General features: G+C 43.1%; 1 protein-coding gene across 2 annotated transcripts in view; it reads left to right on the forward strand.

Moving 5' to 3' along the window:
* Positions 1-23095, forward strand: part of NKTR (natural killer cell triggering receptor) — a 63445-nt gene that overhangs the window by 8893 nt on the left and 31457 nt on the right. Inside the window, exons 3-6 of one of the 2 annotated variants that reach the window (XM_053260894.1) lie at positions 4605-4679; positions 5952-6059; positions 14130-14174; positions 16309-16396. In XM_053260894.1, the coding sequence (XP_053116869.1) occupies positions 4605-4679; positions 5952-6059; positions 14130-14174; positions 16309-16396 (316 nt within the window). Of the gene's footprint in view, positions 1-4604; positions 4680-5951; positions 6060-14129; positions 14175-14468; positions 14497-16308; positions 16397-23095 lie in introns of those variants that run through there. The other variant, XM_053260895.1, reaches the window with a different exon arrangement.

The following is a 23095-nucleotide window of genomic DNA, read 5'->3' on the forward strand; positions in this document are numbered from 1 at the left end:
AAATTTAAAGTGAATTAAAAACAATTATGCAGAAATTCTGCCAGTTAAGTGGAGGCAGGAATAAGCTGGGGAAGAATATGCAGTTACACATAACTGTTCTGTGAACTTTTTGTTGAGAAGTGGCACATAAATATTTTTAATAGGCTTAGTTATAGTTGAGTATTGGATCTAAGGAGTTGTTTCAAAGGCTTCAGAGAATAGATAAGTTTTAAGGAGGAATTTGAAGGAATTGGAGATGTTATGGAGGTGTTCCAGGAGACAGTTCCAAGCACGTAAGGGGCATCAGTGGAGAAAGGCAGAGTTGATTCATGGGAGCAGGACATCTTTGGGTGACTGAGGGTGTTGAAGGTGGATGAGCAAAGATCAGAGGCAAGGATATATTAAGATATAACATCAGAGAGCTGTGGAGTGGGCAAGGTCATGGAGGGTTTTAAAAGTAAGGACTCATGCAATATATCTTGACTGCAAAATTTTGACTGTTCAACCTTTTTTCTATGGATATTTGAGGCAAGGGAGATACCCACGGATGTTACCTATAGGGGAAGGAGGATTTGAGGGCAAGTAGGAGCAGAATGTTGCAGGTGGCAGTGAAAGAAGAAATATTTGGCAGTTGGGCTGTGGCCGTTGAAGATGGGAGTGAATTTTTACCAGGTGTGCTGAGACAGGGAAGACTTTGAGCATTTGTTGCAATATAGTGAGGAAGAGTATATCATTATAGTTATGTGTACTAAATGTATAGTATTTTATAAATGTATGCTAGTACATGTGGATCTAATCTTTCATTGAATGCGGAAGGGTTGCAGATTTCATTTGGTGGGAAAGGAGGGGTAAGAGACTAGCAGCACCCAAGACTGAGGCCTAGTTGTCACAAAACAGAAGATGAGGTTGTACTGTATTTTTTCATATATACTTTGCACATACAGTGAAGGAAATAAGTATTTGATCTCCTGCTGATTTTGTCCGTTTGCCGTTTGGAAGAAACACAAAATAACTGTCAATCTCCCTCGGTCTGGGGCTCCATGCAAGATCTCACCTCGTGGAGTTGCAATGATCATGAGAACGGTGGCAAAGCAGCCCAGAACTACACGGGGGGAACTTGTCAATGATCTCAGGGCAGCTGGAACCATAGTCACCAAGAAAACAATTGGTAACACACTCTGCCGTGAAGGACTGAAATCTTGCAGTGCCCGCAAGGTCCCCCTGCTCAAGGCAGCACATGTACAGGCCCGTCTGCAGTTTGCCAATGCACATCTGAATGATCCAGAGGAGAACTGGGCCAAAGTGTTGTGGTCAAATGAGACCAAAATCGAGCTCTTTGGCATCAACTCAACTCGCTGCGTGTGGAGGAGGAGGAATGCTGCCTATGAGCCCAAGAACACCATCCCCACCGTCAAACATGGAGGTGGACACATTATGCTTTGGGGGTGTTTTTCTGCTAAGGGGACAGGACACCTTCACCGTATCGAAGGGACGATGGACGGGACCATGTACCGTCAGATCTTGGGTGAGCACCTCCTTCCCTCAGTCAGGGCATTGAGAATGGGTCGTGGATGGGTATTCCAGCATGACAATGACCCAAAACACACAGCCAAGGCAACAAAGGAGTGGCTCAAGAAGAAGCACATGAAGGTCCTGGAGTGGCCCAGCCAGTCTCCAGACCTTAATCCCATAGAAAATCTGTGGAGGGAGCTGAAGGTTCGGGTTGCCAAACATCAGCCTCGAAACCTTTCTGACTTGGAGAGGATCTGCAAAGAGGAGTGGGACAACATCCCTCCTGGGTTGTGTGCAAACCTGGTGGCCAACTACAAGAAACGTCTGACCTCTGTGATTGCCAACAAGGGTTTTGCCACCAAGGACTAAGACATCTTTTGTGAAGGGATCGAATACTTATTTCCCTCACTACAATGCAAATCCTTCGCTGACTTTTGGGCACTGGGCTTTTGAGGGTTTGTTTGTTGTTATTCTGTCTCTCACAGCTACAATAAACCTACCATTCCAATTATAGCCTGGTCATTTCTGCGTCAGAGGGCAAACGGACAAAATCAGCAGGGGATCAAATACTTATTTCCTTCACTGTAGGTATAATGTTTCTTAGCTGTACTGCTTCAAAGACAGTACGAGTATGTGTATATGTGGGGGAGGCAGATATAACGACCTTAACATCCTAGTTTCTTACGTGCTGTGGCTCTTCTCTTTTAATTCAGTAGTGTGAGCCACCACCTGCATTCTGAAGTGGTAGAGCTCAGAAACCATTTTATTACCTCCTCTGTGAGACCTTCCTGTCCCTTGTTTTTTCCTCCTTCAGCTGTGCTGGTCTCAGCAGATGAAGGTCATTTTTGTGAGTGACTCTTACCTCAGTTTTTAACCTAAGTTGTTTAGAACATACTTAGATATAAAATGGAACCTCTTCCACTTTGGCTCATTTTGACAGTATTCAGAAGTGAATGTTTTGGATGCTAAACCTTCCTTGGAGTTGCTTGTGAAAAATAGCTTAACAATCCTATCTCTGCTGGCAGAAACCTACACATCTGGTAAGAGAAATATAAAGTGAGCAGTGTAAGCACTTGGCTGCTGTCAAGTATGGTAGCACTGATTCCCCCCCCCCCGCACCTTTACTTGTCTACTCACAGCTCTGCTGTCAGGTAGCGATACGAGATGTTATTACTGTGCCTTTCCCCTTTTAATACCATACTGCTTATTGGCAGGGGAGGAGAGATCATACTTTGGGCCAGCAAAGAATGTCAGAGACAGAGGCTTAGTCTGTAATCCTGTTGTTTCTTAGCTTGGTACTCCCCCCCCCCCCTCTCTCTCTCTCTCTCTCTCTCTCTCTCTCTCTCTCTCACACACACACACACACACACACACACACACACACACGAGATATACAAAGAAGAGAGTAGTCTGAGCAGAGTAGACTTGTCTACTGTTTTGTCATCTGACATATGAATTTTTCAGATAATATACAAATGAATCGATTGCTTCAAACAGAGAAATGTTGTGCAATCTCAAATGCAACTAGGTATGTTGATTCCAAAAGAAAGTGATGAATGTGCAAGGTATTAAAAATAACTGGGGAATAGGGTTTGCATAGGCTCCTTTTTCCAACTCTATTTATTTAGGCTATTTTTAGCCTGCTTTTCAATAATCTCAAAGAAGGGTACAATTTAAAGATTTCAGCAATACAAATAAATTACAAACAGGAAGAGAAAATGAAAGAAATTGCTGGCATGAAAACAAGAACTAGGCAAATATTGAAAGACCCAGGCAGATACAAAGCAGCCTTGGTATTTGGAATCAGTCTGCACTTCATAGGAACATAGGAAGCTGCCTAATACTAAGTTGGACCATTGGTCCATCTAGCTCAGTATCGTCTCCCTGACTGGCAGCAGCTTACCCAGGATTTCAGTGAAGGGGTTTTTCCCCTGTCTGGAGATCATCAGTAAGGGATCAGGCACTGAGCATGCTCAAGACAAGACCGGATAATAAACTTGTAGATCCTCCCACCTACTGGAGGCTTCCCCAGTTCCGGTCTTGTCTGCTCAAGGCTTGGTCGCATTAGAAATTGCTCTGCAACAAATGGCTCTTTCTCCTTCTCGTTTCTTGTGCAAGGTGGGAAGGAGACTGCCTTAGTTCTTGTTCTTTTCTCAAATTTCTAAATCCTTTTTTCCTTTCAATTTGGCTAATTGGTACTTTCACTTTTGTTTTTACCATTAGTTTGTTTGGCGGTTTTTTCCGTGGCTGGGCAATGGAGGTAGCACATGCTGAAGAGCTCCTTCAGGGCTCATTGTCTGAGGGCACTTTGGCTCCGGACGGGCCACCCCCGAACCCTCTGCCCACTCTGGGCAACCCCGCTGCCTCGGGGACGGCCTACCCCGCTCCGGCGGCGGCCCATCCCCCGCCCCAACTGCTTTCCCCAAAGAAAGCAAAAAAGAAAACGCTCAAGGAGAGCAAGGAGAAGCTTAAAAAGGCTAAAAAGCTTACGGGAGCTGTGAGACTCAGCGAACGCCTGCTTTTGCAGGCTGTGTGCAGGCGCTCCCGCCGTCAACGGGACTCCAAAGGCAAAAGAGGCAAGGGGTTTTCCAGACCCTGTCTAGAGATGCCAGCAATTGAACCTGGGACCTTCTGCATGCAAAACAGAGATGCTCTGCCCCTGATCTTTGCATCATGCAAAGCAGAGATGTTTGGTCCCATCCCCAAGCAGCTCTAACCATTTTGAACCTGATTTGTAGAAAGGTGTGGCAAATTATGACATGTTCCTGAGTCGTCATTAGGCCACTTACCTGCTTGTTTGGACACCTGTGCAGAATAAAAATGGTTAGCAAGTACACCCACACACTTTCTGCTTGTACCTCTCTTTGTCTCTTGCTGCCAGAGAGAGAGCATGTGAGTCCAAAAAGTCCTTTCTATGTGTGAATGAATAGCATCAAGGACTGGGTAAAGCTTTAAAGATGTTTAACTTTTCTTGGAAAAGATACAATTACGTTGCTACTGTTTCATGTCTAACAAGAGAATATGAAAGCAAAATATTGTAGTTAAGGAGGGTTCACTGCTTTGATCTGGACATTTTGGAGTTATAAAATAACCATATTTTAATTTTATTCCAGTTGGTCGTATTGTATTTCAACTTTTCTCTGATGTATGCCCAAGAACTTGCAAAAACTTTCTCTGCCTGTGTACAGGTAACTTGGTTTTTCCTGTAGTTATGAATAACTTTAATTATTTTTATTCAGTGCATAGCATTATAATTTAGGGGTCCCAAAATTTGGCTGACTTTCATAGATGCTCAGAAACTGCTTGTGTCCCCCTCTCAGGCTGGAGCAGATACCAGAAAAGTGCTCGCCAGAATTAAAAAAAAAAGTACACTTATACTTGGAAAGCTCACTCTTGACTACATCATAACTGGGTTCTGATAGTTCCATGATATGTGCAGCACCACCCCTCAAATTATGAAATTATTTGTAAGATGGTATAATAATATATGATATCTCCATGAGATATATTGTTGCCTCGGATTTTCTCTGTGTGTTATAGAAGAGGAAAAACAGGTGTAGGTTGGATCCTGTGCTTCTGGTGCACTGCTTCTAGGTAGACTCAGGAATGTACCAGAGTTCTGAGTGGCATCAGATATTGACTTCAGAAGTGAGTGATATCCTGGTCTACTAGGCTGAAGGATAATGTGTAAGAATACATTTCTAAACGTCATGGATTTAGAGTTACATTTGATATGATGCCTCTTGGACATTACCCCCCCCCCACACGGTTGTTCGTTGGGAAGAGGAGGAGTTGGGCTCACTTGAGTTCATTTCCTTTGCCTCTTCAAGACTCCCCTCATTGAAAGATAAAATTATCAGTCCAAAGAGTAGCTCTTGTACTTATTGGATCATGGGATGTCTCTTGATCCTAAGAGATTAAATCTTATTTAAACTCTCCCAATCTCTTTCTGACTACAGTCTGGGGGTGGAACGTCTATCAAATGATGGCAGAAATTGCTAATGTGATTAATGCCAAGCAAATTGTCCACAATGTTAAAACGGGGCGGGGGGGAGTTAGTGAATTACCAAATACACTGGTGCATATAACTTTTTAAAAGACAATGGCTGACATTCCGTGCAGTGGAGCACCAGTGTTCAGTACCTGCTGAGGTTGCTGCACGCATAGCAGGCAGCCCTGATATTGTTGCGCACTAGGGCAGTTGTGTAATGATTTTAAAAGGCATATGTGTAGTTGCACAGTGCTATTTCCATTGGAAACGAACGTAGCAGCGCACAACTGTGTGGACACTGCCCTGTTATGCAACACTGCCAGAGTTTCCTGCAACATGCACAGCAGCTCCAGTGGGTCCATTGGTCAGTATTTTCATCTAATGACCTGACTCTCCTTTGCAGTGGGTTGCTGGGAAGCAGGACTATTTCTTCAGAAACGAATACTTTACACATGCTTTGCCTTTGTAGGTGAAAAAGGAATTGGGAAAACAACTGCAAAAAAGCTCTGCTACAAAGGCTCTACCTTCCACCGTGTGGTTAAAAACTTCATGATTCAAGGTGGAGACTTCAGTGAAGGTATAGCTTGACGTGTGTCTGTGTCTTTGTATAGTGTGTATAGTTTGCAAGCATATTAATGTCTTTTGTCACTGTGACTCTAGATCTGGATAGTGGTTCCATCATCCATAAATAGTGGGTTCTGCGCCTACGCAGATCAGCTTCGGGTAAAATTCGTTAGCTCCTCGCGATGCCAGCAGCCACCTGTCGCACGTGACTGTAGTAGCCTCTAGTGGCGGTTGGGCGTCTCTGCAATCAGTTTCTTTCTGACCACCATTGCAATCAGTACTCGGAGATAGTTGCTCCTCGAAGAAAGTTTGTTTTTTGTTTATTTGGACTTCTGAACTTTGGACACGGACTTTGACAACTCTTACGGATACTCCTTTGGACTTGGCGTTATTTCGGATCATTTGGCTTGAATTTTGCATACGGACTCGGCTTCCCTCACGGACACTGCTTTGAATTTGTTGCGATCTCTGATTTCCCCCTCTGACGACGGAACGGACTCGGCATCCCTCACGGACACCCCTTCAGATTTGTTGCAATCTCTGATTTTTTCCTCTGACAACGGAACGGACGACTAATCTTCGAAAATGACCGAGAGATCTGGTAAGACAGATGGCTCGGGGAAGTCTGGGAAGGACAAGACAACCTTTAAGTGGTGCACTAACTGCCGCGGGAAGATTCCCTCAACAGACGGCCATGCCCTCCGCTTGTTCTGTTTAGGAGAGAGGCATGACACAAAATCCTGCTCGGTCTGCGTTACTTTTAGCAAGCAGACTTTAAAGAATCGTGGAGCACGCCTTAGGGTGTATTTGCTTGAGGAATCTCTGGCGCCTAAGATGGCTACAGAGAGTACTGTGCCGAGTCCTGCTCCGAAAGGGCAGTCTAAGACCCCAAAGGAGGCTGGTTCCTCGAAATCGGCAGAGAAGGCCTCGACATCGAGTGCTTTCGCATCGAGGGCTACGACATCGAAAGCTGTGGCGTCGACCGCTTCTACCTCGACTGCATCAGCCCCTTTTAAGCGACCGGAGGTTCGCCATTCAAGCCACAAGAGGAAGCACAGGGAAAAGCTTTCGAAGCAGGAGCCGCCTCCTAAGAAGCAGAAGCAGTTAGAGCCGGTTGTGGAGCACACTCCCTTGCCTTCAGGTGTACAGAATTACGTCATCCCTCGACGGCGAGCGGCTTCCTTATCCCCAGCGCCGACACCTCACCAGTCTCCATTGACTCCACTGTCTTGACATCGAGACCACTCAGCGTCGAGGGAGAATAGACAGGAGACGGCGGCACCTTCGATACCAACTTCTCAACACCGACACCACTCGGCATCGAGGCTGGCGTCTACAGGCTTCGCTGCTCCGGAGTCGATGGTTGCAGTTATTCTTGACACCGAACTCGACATCGTACCAGACATCGACATCATGCCCGACATCAACCTCGGCATCGTGCCCTATGAAGAGGAAAATTCAGGGGTCATCCAATTGCCAACATCTGGAATGTCCCATGTGACCACGCCAGGGCAAAGAGAGCTTTCTCCCGGGAGCAGGCTGGCACGCTTGCTTAATTCGGAGGAGAGTACACCTTCTACCTACACCTTTACTGGTTTCAATGAAGGTGATTATAATGCTCTGCATATTCCTAAGACGCCCTCTCTTTCAGCAAAGGCTACACCTGTCATGGGTCTCCTACCCAGAGGTGGTTGGGGAGATTCCATAACAATATCTCGAGAGGACTACTCCCTTCCCCCCCCCAATAAGAGGACTACTCCCTCCCCCCCCCCCGTAAGAGCACATAGCATGGAGACTGCCGTGCAAACTGTCATGCAAGCTACTAGAACTGAGACAGTTGTGCAAACTGCTGTGCAGCCTATGATTCCTGTGCAGTGGGCGGAGACGGCCGTCCAAGCCTCTGTACCGAGACCTACTCAACGTACGGTTTCGCTTCAGACACACTTACCACTCAGACCAGAACTCACACTGCCAGCGCAGCGATCAATTTCGTTGCAGACTGATATGCCACTTACGTCAACCCAACCGTTGCTCTCCGTTCTCCACCAGGCAGCAACACAGACAGCTAAGGAACCAGTTAGAGTGACCTCTGGAGCTGTAGGCAACTCACCTGTTTCGTCTAGAGAAGACGACGATGATGATGATATTGAGGAGGACTATACCTCAGACTCAACAGAAGGAGATCCCGAAAATCCAGAGACTCCTTCACTCCTGGATCCAGACTTGGATGTTGCATCAGTTCCATCAATTTCTCCTAATGAGGAAATGAAAGGTTACCATCAGCAGGTGGCAGAATTGGCTTGAGTGCTGGGTCTACACCTCAAGGAAAAAACAACTGTCTTAGAGGACCCCATTTATAATATGATGCAGTCTGCTGCGGGCCTCCAGCCGGTTTACCTGCCTATGCTGCCACATATTCAAGGGCGGCTAAGTCGGCTTGGGAGGTATTACAGACTTCAACACCTACTTCCAAGCGATTGGAGACTCTATATCGTATTCAAGAGGAGGAAAATGCTTACCTGGTGCACCATCCTGCTCCAAATTCTCTGGTAGTAGATTGTGCGACAACAACTAAAGGTGGTAAGCAACATACAACACCAGCAGTTAAAGAAGGCCGCAAGCTGGACATGCTTGGCAGGCGGACTTACTCAACCGCATGCTTGTCTATCAAGATAGCTAATTATGTAGTTTGCCAGGCAAGATATACGCATTCCCTCTGGGAGGCTTTGTATGATCAGCGCGCTGCTCTGGAGCCAGGGGAGTTTGTCAAGAGGTTCGAGGCGATATCTGTGAAGACGACTGCAGCCACCCGCCAACAATTGGCGAACGCGAAGCACCTAGCCGAATCCGAGTCTCGGACTCTGACCTCTTCTGTTGTTCTAAGAAGGCATGCCTGGTTGCGTGTAACGGTTCTCCAACAGAACATGAAAGATTGGATTGAGACACTGCCATTTGATGGTGCTGGTCTCTTCTCTGACAAAACGGATGACAACATGGAGCAGTGGAAGAAATCTCAGATTACAGCTCGGTCTTTCACTAATTCCAGATATACTGGTAAAAACAGACCTTACAGTCAGTATACTCAGTACGGGCAGTATCAAGCTCGTCAGGGTTCCTATCATCGTTCTGACAGGAGGGACTTCAAATGACCTTACCAATGTTTCGGCAATAACAATAGACGACCCTATTACCCGAGGAATAGGGCAAACCAAACTTCTCAAAATAAGAGAACACCACAAGCAAAGCAACAGCTTTGATCAGCTGCTGAGTCCACCAACACCAAGCAAAGTACCTCATCTAACCGAGATCAAGCTTTTGAGTACCAGGAACACCATTTCCTTGAACACCGCCAGAGTAACCATCAAGCTGGCAAGCCATGCCCAAGCATGGCACCATATAACATTGGATCAGTGGGTCCTACGCATAGTTACAACGGGATATGTGCTGGAGTTCAAGGAATACCTGCCGTTCCTGGGAGTGAAATATCCGGAAACACCAATATTGAGGGAGGAGGTGCAGAAGCTCTTATTGAAGGGAGCAATATCACCAGTGAGGTGGGCTTTCAGTCGGACAGGATTTTATTCTCGCTACTTCCAAATCCCCAAGCGTGACGGGGGCATAAGACCTATAATGGATCTGTGAGGCCTGAATCAGTACATCAAAGTACAAAAATTCAGAATGACAACATTGCAAGCCTTCCTACCACTCCTCCATGGGGAGAACTGGATTGCAACGCTCGACTTAAAGGATGCGTACTTTCACATAGGCATTCAGGAGAACCATCACAATTATCTACGCTTCACCATGGGGAACGAGATTTACCAATACAATGTACTTCCGTTCGGGCTAGTCACCGCCCCCAGGGTGTTCACAAAATGTGTGGCAGTGATAATAGCCCATCTCAGAGTACAGGGTGTGTCCATATATCCATATTTGGACGATTGGCTTCTGACAGCCGAGACAAAGGAACAGTTGCTGAGGCACATAGACATGGTGACGAACCTACTGGAGGATCTGGGAGTGCAGATCAATTGGGAGAAATCCTTTCTCAAGCCGGCAAAATGCCTGCAGTACATTGGCGCGGAGTTGGATATGTCAGCCCAGAAAGCATTCCTCCCGGGAGCTCGATTTTCTCGTCTGCGTGCCCTGATTTACTGTTGTCAAGAGAATCCTGTACAAAAGGCAAAGACAGTACAGGTACTGTTGCGACTGATGGCGTCCTGCATCACCACAGTCCTGTACACGAGGTTGCGGATGCGCAGGCTGCAGCTCTGGTTTCTGAGGGCCTACAAGCGGAGGTCCGAACCACAGTCCAAGTGGGTTACTCTTCTACGGAAAGTTTTGGACTCGCTGAGATGGTGGACAAAAGAGTCAAATATGATCAGCGGCATTCAATTTCGCACAAGGGGACCCGTGTTGACAGTGACATCTGGTGCCTCCATGTGCCCCCCAGCAAGTGCGCTGGGGGGCGCACTTGCTGCATCACAGAGTTCAGGGAGTATGGTCTCCAAAGGAGAGACTCCTGCACATCAACTTTCTTGAACTGCTGGCGGCATTCAGAGCCCTGGTCGCCTTTCAGGGAGAGCTTGTTGGGAAAACTGTCCAGTTACAGATGGGCAATACGACAGCCATTGCTTACGTCAACAAGCAGGGCGGAACAGTGTCCAGGTCACTATGCAATCTCAGTCTGCAGTTATGGAACTGGTGCATCCCGCTCGGAATTTACCCCGTGGCCATTCATATCAAAGGCAGCATGAACTGTCTAGCAGACTCACTGATCAGAGACCTAGTGTTGGAGCAGCACGAATGGGAATTGCATTCGGAAGTGCTGGATCAACTATTCAAAGCTTGGGGCAGACCAGGGGTGGACCTATTTGCGACCACCGAGAACAGCAAGTGCGAGCATTATTGCTCCCGAATGGGAGTCGGACCGCTGAGCAAGGGCAATGCCTTTCAGTATCTCTGGAGCCAGGAGCTATTTTATGCTTATCCACCCACGCCCTTACTGCCCAGGGTGGTGGCCAAGTTGCTACATGACCAAACGAGAGCAATAGTGATTGCGCCATGGTGGCCAAGACAGCCGTGGTACACACAGCTACTCAGACTATCGGGAGGGAATTACAGGAGACTCCCTCAGTGGACAGATCTAGTCACTCAAGATCAAGGCAGGGTGGTGCACCCCAGCCTGTCTGTGCTGAATCTCACAGCGTGGAGGATAGGCTTCTGAGGAAGATCCTCCTAAATACCCGTAAGCAGTCCACGAGACGAAGCTACAGGGCGAAATGGCGTAGGTTCGCTGCACATGCTGCCTCCAAAGGCTATGACCCTAGGGAGGCGAGTCTGAAAGCCGTCCTTCTCTACCTGACCACTCTGAAGTAGAGCAGACGAGCAAACGTGTCTATTAAGGTTCATATGGCGGCGCTATCGGCGCACCACGATGGGTGGGATGGCAAGACGGTCTTTACCCATCCATGTTGTAAGGACTTTTTAAGAGGCATCAATAATCTATATTCTCCAGTGTGGCAGCCGGCCAAGAAGTGGAGCCTCTCCTTAGTTCTTTCATCTCTGATGGAAGCTCCCTTTGAACCACTAGCTACGGCATCTCTAAAACACTTGACCCTAAAAACTTTGTTCTTAGTGGCAGTAACCTCCGCAAGATGCGTAAGTGAACTGTGTGCACTTCGTATAGACAAACCCTATACAAAATTATATCCAGAAAGGGTTGTCATGCGTTTGGATCCTGAATTCCGGCCTAAAGTAGTGACTGATTTTCACCTGAGTGCTGATATTGTACTACCTACCTCTTTTAGGGATCCAACATCTCCCCTCGAACATGCGATGCATTCGCTAGACGTCTGACGGGCTCTTCTGTTCTATTTGAAGGCCATGAGTGCTGTACTTAAAACACCTCGGATGTTTATAGACTTACAGGGGAAGTTCAAGGGGTGTTCACCAACCCGACAGAAACTTTCCTTTTGGTTGGTGGAGTTGATTAAACTAGCGTATGACCAGCAGGGGGTCAGTCCCCCCAAAACAATTAAAGCACACTCTACTAGAGCTTACGCCACATCAGTGGCACATTTGGCTGGCATTCGTTTCGCTGACATCTGCACGGCAGCAACGTGGTCATCACATCAGCCGTTTGTGAAACACTACTCTATAGACATATAAGCAGCAAAGGCTGCTGACTTTGGACAGGCAGTTTTAAAGAGGGTGTTACAGTGACTGGCAGATTATGCCCACCACCAGTTGGGTAGCTCACAATTCACCCACTATTTATGGATGATGGAACCACTATCCAGATAAACAGGTTGTTTACCTGTAACAGATGATCTGGTAGTGGTTCCATCAGTCATAACGCCCTCCCTGCCATCCCCACATCTGAAATGACAAGCCACTGTAACAGAAGCATCGTACGGCCATGTCGGCCATCAAGAAACTGATTGCAGAGACGCCCAACCGCCACTAGAGGCTACTACAGTCACGTGCGACAGGCGGCTGCTGGCGTCACGAGGAACTAACGAATTCTAACCAAAGCTGATCTGCGCAGGCGCAGAACCCACTATTTATGAATGATGGAACCACTACCAGATCATCTGTTACAGGTAAGCAACCTGGTTTTTTTCCTAGCTCTTTGAGGTCTCATGACCCATGTTGTCCAATGGGAGAGTGTTCCCTCATTTTCCAGGGGATTAATGCATTTTCCTGGGGTTTTGGGATTTTTTAATGGTCTGGGCAAGTTCTAGCTGTTGTGGTTTGGTCTGGGAGTTTCAGATCAGTCATTCAGGCCTAATCAGCTTTATATTATACATACACACACACATACAAATACACTCTGTTTTTGCAAAACAGACTGGAAATTACATTGCAATTAAAAGTTACAAAAACACCCAGAACTAATATTTCCAAGTTAAAAGGAAGTACGACGATACTCATTCCTGCCATTTTAAAATTTAAATTGTAGCTCGGCCTTTGCCCAAACTGAGCATATTCTGAGAGCTTTCTGTAAAACAAAATGAGTCCTAAGTGTGTTGCACAACATTTCTTGCATATTGCAAACCACTAAAAACAATTGTTGAAAAGCAGCATATAAATCAAAATCTAAGTTGCTTGGAGAGCTCTCTGTTTCTATATTCATAATTGCTGATGAACACTTACTCTCCCTCTCCCCTATTCATGCCCTTGGAAAGCAAGAAAAAGAGATGACCAGTAAGTGTTATAAGGGAAAAGTAACCGTAGTACAGGAGTACCTCATTATCCATAGGAGTTCCATTCCCACAGATTACCACAGGTAATGAAACTGCGGATAATCATGGAGTCTATGAGATTGTGAGGATTAGGTTCCCAGACTTTTTTTAAAACCCCAAAACACAGAAACAGGCTACATAAAGTGCCATACTGTGCTCCGTGGGCCTTCAAGTGCCAAGGATGCCCCCCACAAGTCCAAAACTCCCCGAAATTCGGCAGAAAATCATGTGGTGTTTGCTATTTTAAACATCTGTTTTATTAAAGTCTTTTAAAAGGCTTGTGTTCTTTTGGAGAATGTGTATTTCATCGCTATTATACAGTCTTATTCAATGTTTTTTGTTTTACAAATGAGCTATAAAATGGCTCCCGTGCTCAAAATGGTGGCCAGAAATTACCTCCACGTTCATTTCTGGCCATCTCTGACCTGCGGATATGCAGAATTAACCACTTTGGGGTTGGGTTTTCCCCACATATGCGAAAGTTGGGTGTCTATTGCCCAACCGCAGATACATTAAACTGCGTATATTAAGTCCAAGGATAGTGAGGTATGCCTACTAATCCAACCTCGGAGTTCAGGCAGGTGACCCATTTTAGGCTGTTGGTGTCATGGAATTGAGTTATACATAAGGTTAAATGGTTAACTCTGTAACTTACATCTAAATAAATCTAATTAAGTTAGACCTGGTTATGAAATACACTTCATACGTCAAGGGTTCAGAATTAAGACTAATCAAATTGTCCCCAGTGCCTGATCTCTCGCTCGTTACTGTGAATGGTTCCAAATGTTTTAAATGTCTCCTAGGATGTAATGCCTAATTTTCTTATACTGTACTAGGTAATGGAAAAGGAGGTGAATCTATTTATGGCGGATATTTTAAAGGTAAGATCTAATAGTCCTCAGTGGTCTGTTTCTTCAGTTTTGAGAATTTTGATTCCTGATATGTTTAATGAGAAGGTCTACTTAGATCACGTTTGCATGAAAGTAATGTTGCATGGATATTGTCTATGTGCATGAGTTTTAAATACATATACAGTAATACTAGTGTTAATGGTCAAAATGAATTGCGGCTAACTTAGTGGTTAAACGTGACTTCAGCATGGAGGCTAGGCAACTTGATTCATGACAACTCCTGTCTTCCTGCCTAAAACTGTCAACATATTCTTTTGTTTATAGAGAATGTGGTCTTTTGCAAAATGAAAAGGTAAGAGACAAAAGCTCAACACAAATTCAAACTGTTCCCCTACACCCTTCCTAGTAAATATATGGACCACTGATAATGAATTTGTGGCTGGGTAATGTTGTAGCTTGGAGAGAAGCCTAAAATTAGTCTGAGAGGCTATAAAGTAGTCTTCTCTTTGGACAAGGAAATATAGGGATTCTAAATACTTATCTCTGAGAAATCTACCCCTTCCCCATCCCTGCCCTTCCAAGGTTTGTATGTATATTCTCAAAATATTTTTCGTCATGTACTTCCTTTTCATAGGAGCAATACATCAATGTGTGTTGTTTACTTTATTTGTGAAGACATCCTTTCAAAGGTTTTGTGATTTCAGTCACTGATTTTTAGAACACATACTTTACAGTTAAGTACAGGATGTTAGTGTCTCAAACCTGTGTTGAAAGTGATTGGATGGAATATAATCTTCAGTATACTCCCCGCCCCCCCCATTGGATACATGTGACAAAAATGTGTTCTAAGGACACAAGAGATTGGCATTTGATAGTAATTCTTGATAAAATTCTTATTCTAAGAGGTTATTAGTGTTAAGAATTTGTGATAGGTAAGTACAAATATTCTGCTACTGTGTATTTGTAGATTGCTGTTAAACAGTTCAGCAGTATATGACTTTATTTACATGTGAAGACTATATTCGTGACTACAATTAGCTTTGCTGAAGACCTCCATACTCATAATAAAACTAACACTTTACTTTGAAATGTCTATGTGTTCAGATTGAAACTGAAAGGAAGAAACAAGTTACTTTCTCCATTGTTTATGGAGGTTGTTTCTATTAACTTTTGCATTTGGTGGGGTGTGTGTGTGTTAAGAAAAAGGGTGTGTTAGACCTAAGCAGAATAATCAACTATTTGTGAACTCCTTGGCCATCAGGGAAAGAAAAGTAATTGTGTCTTTCTGCCTAGTGGCATTTCACAGAAAGGAATATCTGCTACTTAAGTGGACTTTTTGAGAGAGAGTGAGAGTATACTTAAAGTCAGGGTGATTTCACTATAGATATAAATATAGTACTCAAAACAGGCTTTATAACGGGAAGGATCCCAGTTTGATTGTATCCTCTCTTGTAGCATGCTGATTGTTTTCCCATTAATTCATATAATAGGCCAATGATTACCCAGCTTTTTTCTTCTTGAACATCTAATTGGTTAGTATCCCTGGGGAGTTGTTGATTAAGAAGCCTTAGAATGTAGGTGGCCTGTTCTCCAGGCACCCAGAGATGTCTTGGTTCATAACGGGAAAATGGATCTTAACTACCCATTCCGATTCTTATGGTCTGGAAAGCATTCTGTCAGGCATCTCCTTGTTGTTCCACTTCCTTCACCATGCTTTCTAGGATTGAGTTGAGCAAAGGGAGGGACTTGATGGCAGAGCACATGTCTTGTACTCACAAGGTCTTAGTTCCAACTTTTGTCCTCTGCAGTTGCAGCAGGGCTGGGAAAGACCTTGAAGGGTTACTGCCTATTACAGCAGATGGTACTGAGCTAGATGGACCCCATGATCTGACTCAGTAAAAGCAGCTTCCTAAGAACCTATAAAAGGGTTATTTGTACAGCTGTTAAGTCTCCAGTAACTTAAAAACTCTCAGGTATCCTTTACCGAATATCACCTGATTTTGGTTATTCTACAAGTCTTTTCTTCACTCTTATTATGTAGATTGCTTTTTAAGTTTTCCTAGTGAACAGCTGGAGAATTCCTGCTTGTATGGTTATTTATTTCTCTTTGAAGTGCTTTAAGCTTGGAGAAGCTGACTAACCTCTTCTTTTTTTCTTGAAACAGATGAGAACTTTATTCTGAAACATGATAGAGCATTTCTTTTGTCAATGGCAAACAGAGGGAAACATACCAATGGTTCCCAGTTTTTCATGTAAGTAGATATATTTTGAGAGCTGAGCTTCTCTACGTGGAGAAGCGCTATTCATGAGAAAGATGGTATTGCTAAAATCAGTCTTAAATTTTTGATTGAAAATGAGAGATATATCTATATGTATCTTGCATATTCTAGAATTGGTTTTGCTTTTAAAAGGCTTCAGTGATTATTTATACTTTTAATCCCATTTCTCAGATAAAATATTGTCTCGTAAAGTGGCTCACAAATTAAAATTCAGCACACGCATGCTTTTTGGATTAGGTGCCTGATAATCTTTCCCAGAGTAAATATTCATATTTTGCTCTTGGAAAGAATGTATTTGGGGTTTGTCCATAAAGGTTTCTATCTTACTAAATAATGCATATATACCAAAAGTTTTCTGCACATGTTTTGAATCCTTTGAACTGTTTTTGGACTAATGTAGTGAATGGCAAAATAGTAAACTTAAGGGTTTTTTGTTGCAAGCCTCTGCCAGGTTCATAATTATATTATGAACACTGAACAGCTGTTAGGCTGAGCTTGACAGTCTTCCTTGTTCTTCTACTTGGTTTATTTGTGTTTATTTCAATATCCCCTCTTTTCTCTCTTTCAAATATTTTCCATTATTAGCATTAGCAAAAACACAAGTTGTATTCACCTTGAACTTGTGTTTAGGGAAGAGGTTTTTTTCTTCCTTTGTCATGGTACATCTTTATACTGATGTCTAAAATAGAATTGCAGTCTTTGCTGCTGCTCTATTCAGATCTGTGTTAGCTTTGCCATCTTTCTTGGTGGATAAGAATGAATGGTGCTTCACTGCCTTGTTAAAGGAATAAACTGTTCAGAACAACTGAACTCTCATTTGTCTGAAAGACATCCTTCTGCTTTGATCCTAATGAGCTTCAGAAAAGAGGCATGTTTCATAAAGAATGTCCAAAAGATGGAAAATAAATATTACTGCATGAAGAATTTGATATCTGTTTTGTTTCATATGTCACTGGGGAAATTTGTGCAGGTTTGTAGTAAATTCTGTAGGTGGGTATCTGGCTTTACAAAAAAGGTTTCTCTTGAAACTTGCATTTGTAAATGTAGTAAACTAAAGTAATTTGCTCACTATTCTTGCTACCTTATTGCTTGTTCACACATTTCCATTTTTAAGCTTATCTGAACTTAAGAAATTACAACTGCTAGTACACTGGATGAGAAGCTACTGAAGGGCTCTAAAGTTTCTTTCCATTTATGTTGCAATGTGTACATCAACATTTCCTTAATAGAACAGGCTAAATAGCTTGTATCTAAATAGTTTTGTATGCAAAGCTCATACAGCTCCCCTGTGGTAAGAACCAATGTGAGCTGCTTCTATTTTGATGGAACCCCACCTAACTCTTGGTGGGGTGGGGGAATGGGCAGAGAGCAATTGGAGTATCCCCCGGGGCTGTTGTTTGTCTTTGAACTAGGAACTGTTGCCTGGGAGAGGCCCTGTAGGTTCTTGCTGGTGGTTAGTAGATCCCTTATGAATCCTAAACTCCATTTAAAGACTAGGGATGCAACTCTGCACTCACAGAAAGCAGGATAGCTCCGGTATAACTGTACCACCTTCTACTGTTGGTGTGGTACAGTTTAGCCAGCCCACTGATTTCCAGGCAAATGGAAGCAGGAGTCAGACTGCAGATGGAGTTAACTAAATTGTCAAACAAATACCACACATGTATGTGTGAGAAACAGATCTGATTATGTAAGGTTTGAGGACAAATATCCCTCAGTGGTAATAATAAAATACTGTAAACTGCACTAATAAAAGCCTACCCATTACAATAATTGTATGCAGTCAAAAATGAGTTTTCTGTGGCTGCTTCTGTTCACAATGGCTGACATCCTGACCAATTACTCATTGGAAGTCCTATTGATATTAAGCAGACCTTTCGAATAAGTCTTTAGTACTTTAGAGTAATTTAGTCTGGATGTCAGCCACTATATTTTTCACAGTCTCTGGGCTGAACAGGATCTACATGTTCAGAATAGATTGTAAGGCTGTTGAGTGTTTATAAACTCATGAGTGACGGTTAATTACTGGATTTGGACCAGTTTTTATTAGAGCATGTCTGAATTTTGCATGTGTATGTGATCATTAGTTCTGTGTATTATGCCCTAGGTTTAGTGAATAATATTTGTGTGATGAAGTACTGCTTCAGCATACCTTCCCTTAAGGAAAGGATTAATCTTGCATGAAAGTACTCTAGAATATTAAGCTCTAGTTTGTGGGGCAGAAAACAAGGATTGTGTTTGCTTTATAGTCTGAAAGGAACTATGTAGCTGGATATAGGGTTCAAATGTAATGGGAAATGATGGTTTCCTGCTCTAAAAATTAGCCTTGGAGAGCCACTGAATTTTGTACTTCCCCTCCCTCTCACATATAGGAGGAGGAAAAGCTCTTTCTTTCAACCAAACCTCAATTCCACATTGCATGCAAGCTTAGGGAATTATGGTTTAGTTCAAATCACAGTTCTAGATAACAAACCAGGATTTGAAACATGCGTTGGTCCTGGTTTGTTTTGTCTACCTGTGCTGTAAACAAAACCTCAGTTTGCTGAATTCATATGTCACATGGAACTGTGGTTTTGTTGAAATTGAAAGCAGGAGCTTTTACTCTTGGGTGGGGGGATGGGACCATAAGCCCATAGATCACTTAAGCTCATTCCCACGTCAGGAAACCATAGTCTCCACTTCCCTCTGAACTCAGCCAGAGTCTTTAAAGGATAGTTCTGCTAGTTTCTAGAAGGAGCTTGAGAGACATCCTATTGAGGCAGAATTTCTAAAAGAGACTGCATAGATTTATTTTTTCCTCAAAGGCCAGAAATGTTGCCTGGGATTCAAAGATCCACATATGAATTAATGTGCATTGTCTACCTTTCATTGGCCACATGTAAAGAAACTAATGCATAGTTTTGTCTTGAGGGGCGTAGCAAGGTTGTAGTGGGCCCAGAGACAAGATTTTAAAATGCCCCCCCTCCACTGAAGCTTAGCTCAGGAAGTAAAGAAATCTTAAATGAGGCTAAATAGTGGTAACAAAAAGCATAGTATTTATTTATTTATTTGATTTCTATACCGCCCTTCCAAAAATGGCTCAGGGCAGTTTACACAGAGAAACAACAAATAAATAAGATGGCTTCCTGTCCCCCAAAGGCTCACAGTCTAAAAAGAAGCATAAGACAGACACCAGCAACAATCGCTGGAGGTCCTGTGCTGGGGGTGGAGAGGGCCAGTTACTCTCCCCCTGCTCAATAAAGAGAATCACCATGTTAAAAGGTGCCTCTTTGCCAAGGTAGCAGGGGTTAGCAGGGGTTTATAGCATAGGCACTATATATAGTGCCTATGTGCCACAATAGAACATCATCCTAAATTATTTTTTAGAAGGTTTTGTAAATTGTGGATCATGCAAGTCATTTAATGGTACTAGAGAAAAACATGCTGTTCTGGTAGCTCCAGGTCTTAACACTCATATGAGTTTTGGAGGATGAATACAACTGAAGGAAGCCTGGATGGGTGCGCGACTGGGGAAGTCAGTCATGTAACTTGCCTCTGGGGGGGCCAAGGCAGTGGGCCCCCAGACAACTGTCTCCCCTTGCCCTATTGTAGTTACGCCCCTGATTCCCAGTACTAGTTAGCTGCAGCTATAAAGGTTTTACTATGTAGTAAATGTAATAATTTTTTTCCTTTAAAAAAAATAATGAATTCTATAAAAACCAGCCCTGATTAGATTTGGGGGCTGCTTTGTGGGGACAGGATTCCTATTTTGGTCCAAATCAAAGCAATAGCTTTGATTTTGGGCTGAAACCTTGCTACCCTCTCCCAATCCCTGTAGGTGCTTCCTGTCATAGGCAGGAAACAGGCTGATTCTACCTCGGTTTTTCCTACAATGTGGTTAGGAAGCAGCATCTTTCAAAACTTCATTTTAAAAATGCAACCTGGAAGACATTTCTTCTGCATTCCTGGAACTCTTATTTCCCAGAATATGCTGCACCTTTCCCAGGACTGCAGGGGTAGAATAAAAATGTCTGGTTTTTATTTTGAAATTGAAACTATGGAAGATGCTTCTCCCTCGACGCACTCTAGGAAAAACAAAAGTACAGTCAGTCTGTCTCCTGCCCATGGATTATATAAAATGCCATTTAAGTACCTACAGGGGTCATGGGAGGCGAGGGCTGAAACAGCCAAATTGCTTTGGAAGTGAATCAGCCCAGCTTGGTCAGGGCTGCTTTGATTTGGACCACACTGGTGGTGTGCCAGTCTTGATCTAAATCAAAGTTTTGGTGGTTAAATTGAGCCAAATTGGCTACTGAAGCTTTACACAGCCCTAGTAAAGAACAGTTTGTACAGCTGCTCTCTTTTTATATTGATTACTTCTTATGGCTGTGTTTGATTCCTCATTGTGTATTTCATTTATGCTTACTCTTCCTACCAGCCCCTTGCACCCCTTTACTACTGCTCAGTCAGAGATCCTCCAAAGATGGATTTGACATTGTGAAAAGGGCTGCTGTTGTGAGGTGTGGGGTGGTGGGACTGCAACCCTTTCTTCCACCTGTGGATGTGTGTTTTCATGTATTTGACATGTTTGGTACATAGTTAATTATCCAATAAGGATGTTTCACTGTCCTAGACAAAGTTGCAGTATTTCTGACAATGCTTAGAAGTGCACCTTCTGGATCCCATCTGTTGCCTGGGATCCAAAGTATTTCACAACTAGTTCTGTGTGCCCAAGGGGAGGAAAAACTTTGGAACTCACCTCAATTAGTTTGCAAGATCTAGCATGGCCTTTTAAAGCTGTGGGGAAATGAGAAAATCCAGATGGGTGCATATTAAGACCTTGAGATTGCATGTCACATGACTGGCATTCTTTAGGCAAAGTAAATGGTATGGACAACAAAATAAAAACTATCATTTTATTTTGCTCATTTTATATTGCTTGTACCATTGGTAGGTAATGAGTTTTAGACTGTGTAATTTTTTCTCTTTGCACATGCGTGTGCGTGCACACATACATTGAGCCCTTAAACACTGTACAGGTGGCCTTCGTTCTCTGGGGCTCCATTCTCACCTATAGGCATGAATATGGAAATGGGAGGGGAGGGGCAGATCACGATCCAGATCAAATGGCTCTGCACTGAAAAATGGTGGCTAAAAATGATATGAGAAGTAATTTGTGTCATTACCAGCCACTTAAAAATATGAATAGGTTTATTTTGCCTATTTTTATACAGATAAAGAAACCAGGTCTCTTTAAGACCTGTCTGTGGATATGCGAAGCCGCGGTTGTTGAAACTGCGGATAACGGGGGCCACCTGTACTAAGAATAAATTTGTCCAAATGTGTAACAAGCATGTGGTTAATGTCACTCAGGTTTTATTTCTCAACCACTGTAAATATTTGGAACAGTTCTAAGTCTCTCTAAATCAGGACTGGAAAAACTTTATTTTTCACTCCGTTAATAGACAATAATACTAACCTTGTGTTGTAGTATCCCTTAATACAGTGGTTCCTAACGGGGGGCCCTCCAGATGTTGCTGAACTAAAACTCCCATCAGCCCCAGGTAGAATTTATTGTAGCTGGGGATGATGGGAATTTCGTTTAGCAACATCTGGAGGCCCCCAGGTTGGGAACCACTGCAAATACAAAATTTACATTAATAGTGTAGTTGTGTGATCCCAAGGACTAAATTCATATAAAATTAAGCCAATGTGTTTGGTTTTTGTATAATGTAAGCCTTATAGTAAGTGGGAGGATAATTTGCTTGCTTTAGATAGATTTGATCAGTGAAGAGCAATATTAGCACTCCCAATATTAAATCTTTGTAATGATATATATTCTTGCAGTGTCAAAGTGCTGAAACTGCAGCATCAGCATAATAACTAAATGAGTTTTTAATCTGAATTAACATTTATATGCAGACACAAGGACTGGGCCGTTGGCCACTGACTTTCTGGCCTAGAGAAATGCTTGTTCAAGGGTAAAACTACCTGGTTTTGACGGACGGTTGCATTTCATCTAAATCTATGGAAATGAGAGCTTCTTACTTTGAACATATTTATGTATTGTGTTGTTTTCCCCCCAGGGTTTGGTGAGAGGGCCTTGAAAATGAGTGTCTGCAAAATATGGGTTTCTGCATTCTTAATATTCTTCATTAGAAAATCATTCTTACAATTGTTATTTTTTAAAATTGAGACTGGGGACATGATGTGTACAGTACAAATTCACCCTCAGATGGCAAATAACTTAAACTGAACTCGATACATCCTTTTTTTGAAAATTATGAGAAACAATAAGTGATTGAGGTTTTAATCGTCTTTTCTTCATTGCGGCATTTCAGTGCATAAGCAGCATGTCTCTTTACTGGTACAGCTCTGAACTTGCTATAACTTTCCAAATATGAACATAAAGAAAATTTAGAGCCCTGTTTTTTTTAAAGTATCCTTGGTTTTGCATACACTTGAAAACTGCATACATCTGGAAAATATTTGAAATTTGTATGAAACATAGACTCAGTTTTGTTTGGAATTGTACTACAATTTATTTCTTGCCATTTTTGTGTAAAATTTACAGAAACAGTGTTACATCGTGCGCTCCAAAGGTAATGTCTCATTCCTCTAAGGCTGTGTTCTTTCTCTTCTTTCTGTCTTTTCTTGTCCTTTTCTGATCATATGTGCATTAAATCTTGTGGT

The sequence above is a fragment of the Hemicordylus capensis genome, chromosome 6 (genome assembly GCF_027244095.1).
Source record: "Hemicordylus capensis ecotype Gifberg chromosome 6, rHemCap1.1.pri, whole genome shotgun sequence".
Lineage (NCBI taxonomy): Eukaryota > Metazoa > Chordata > Lepidosauria > Squamata > Cordylidae > Hemicordylus > Hemicordylus capensis.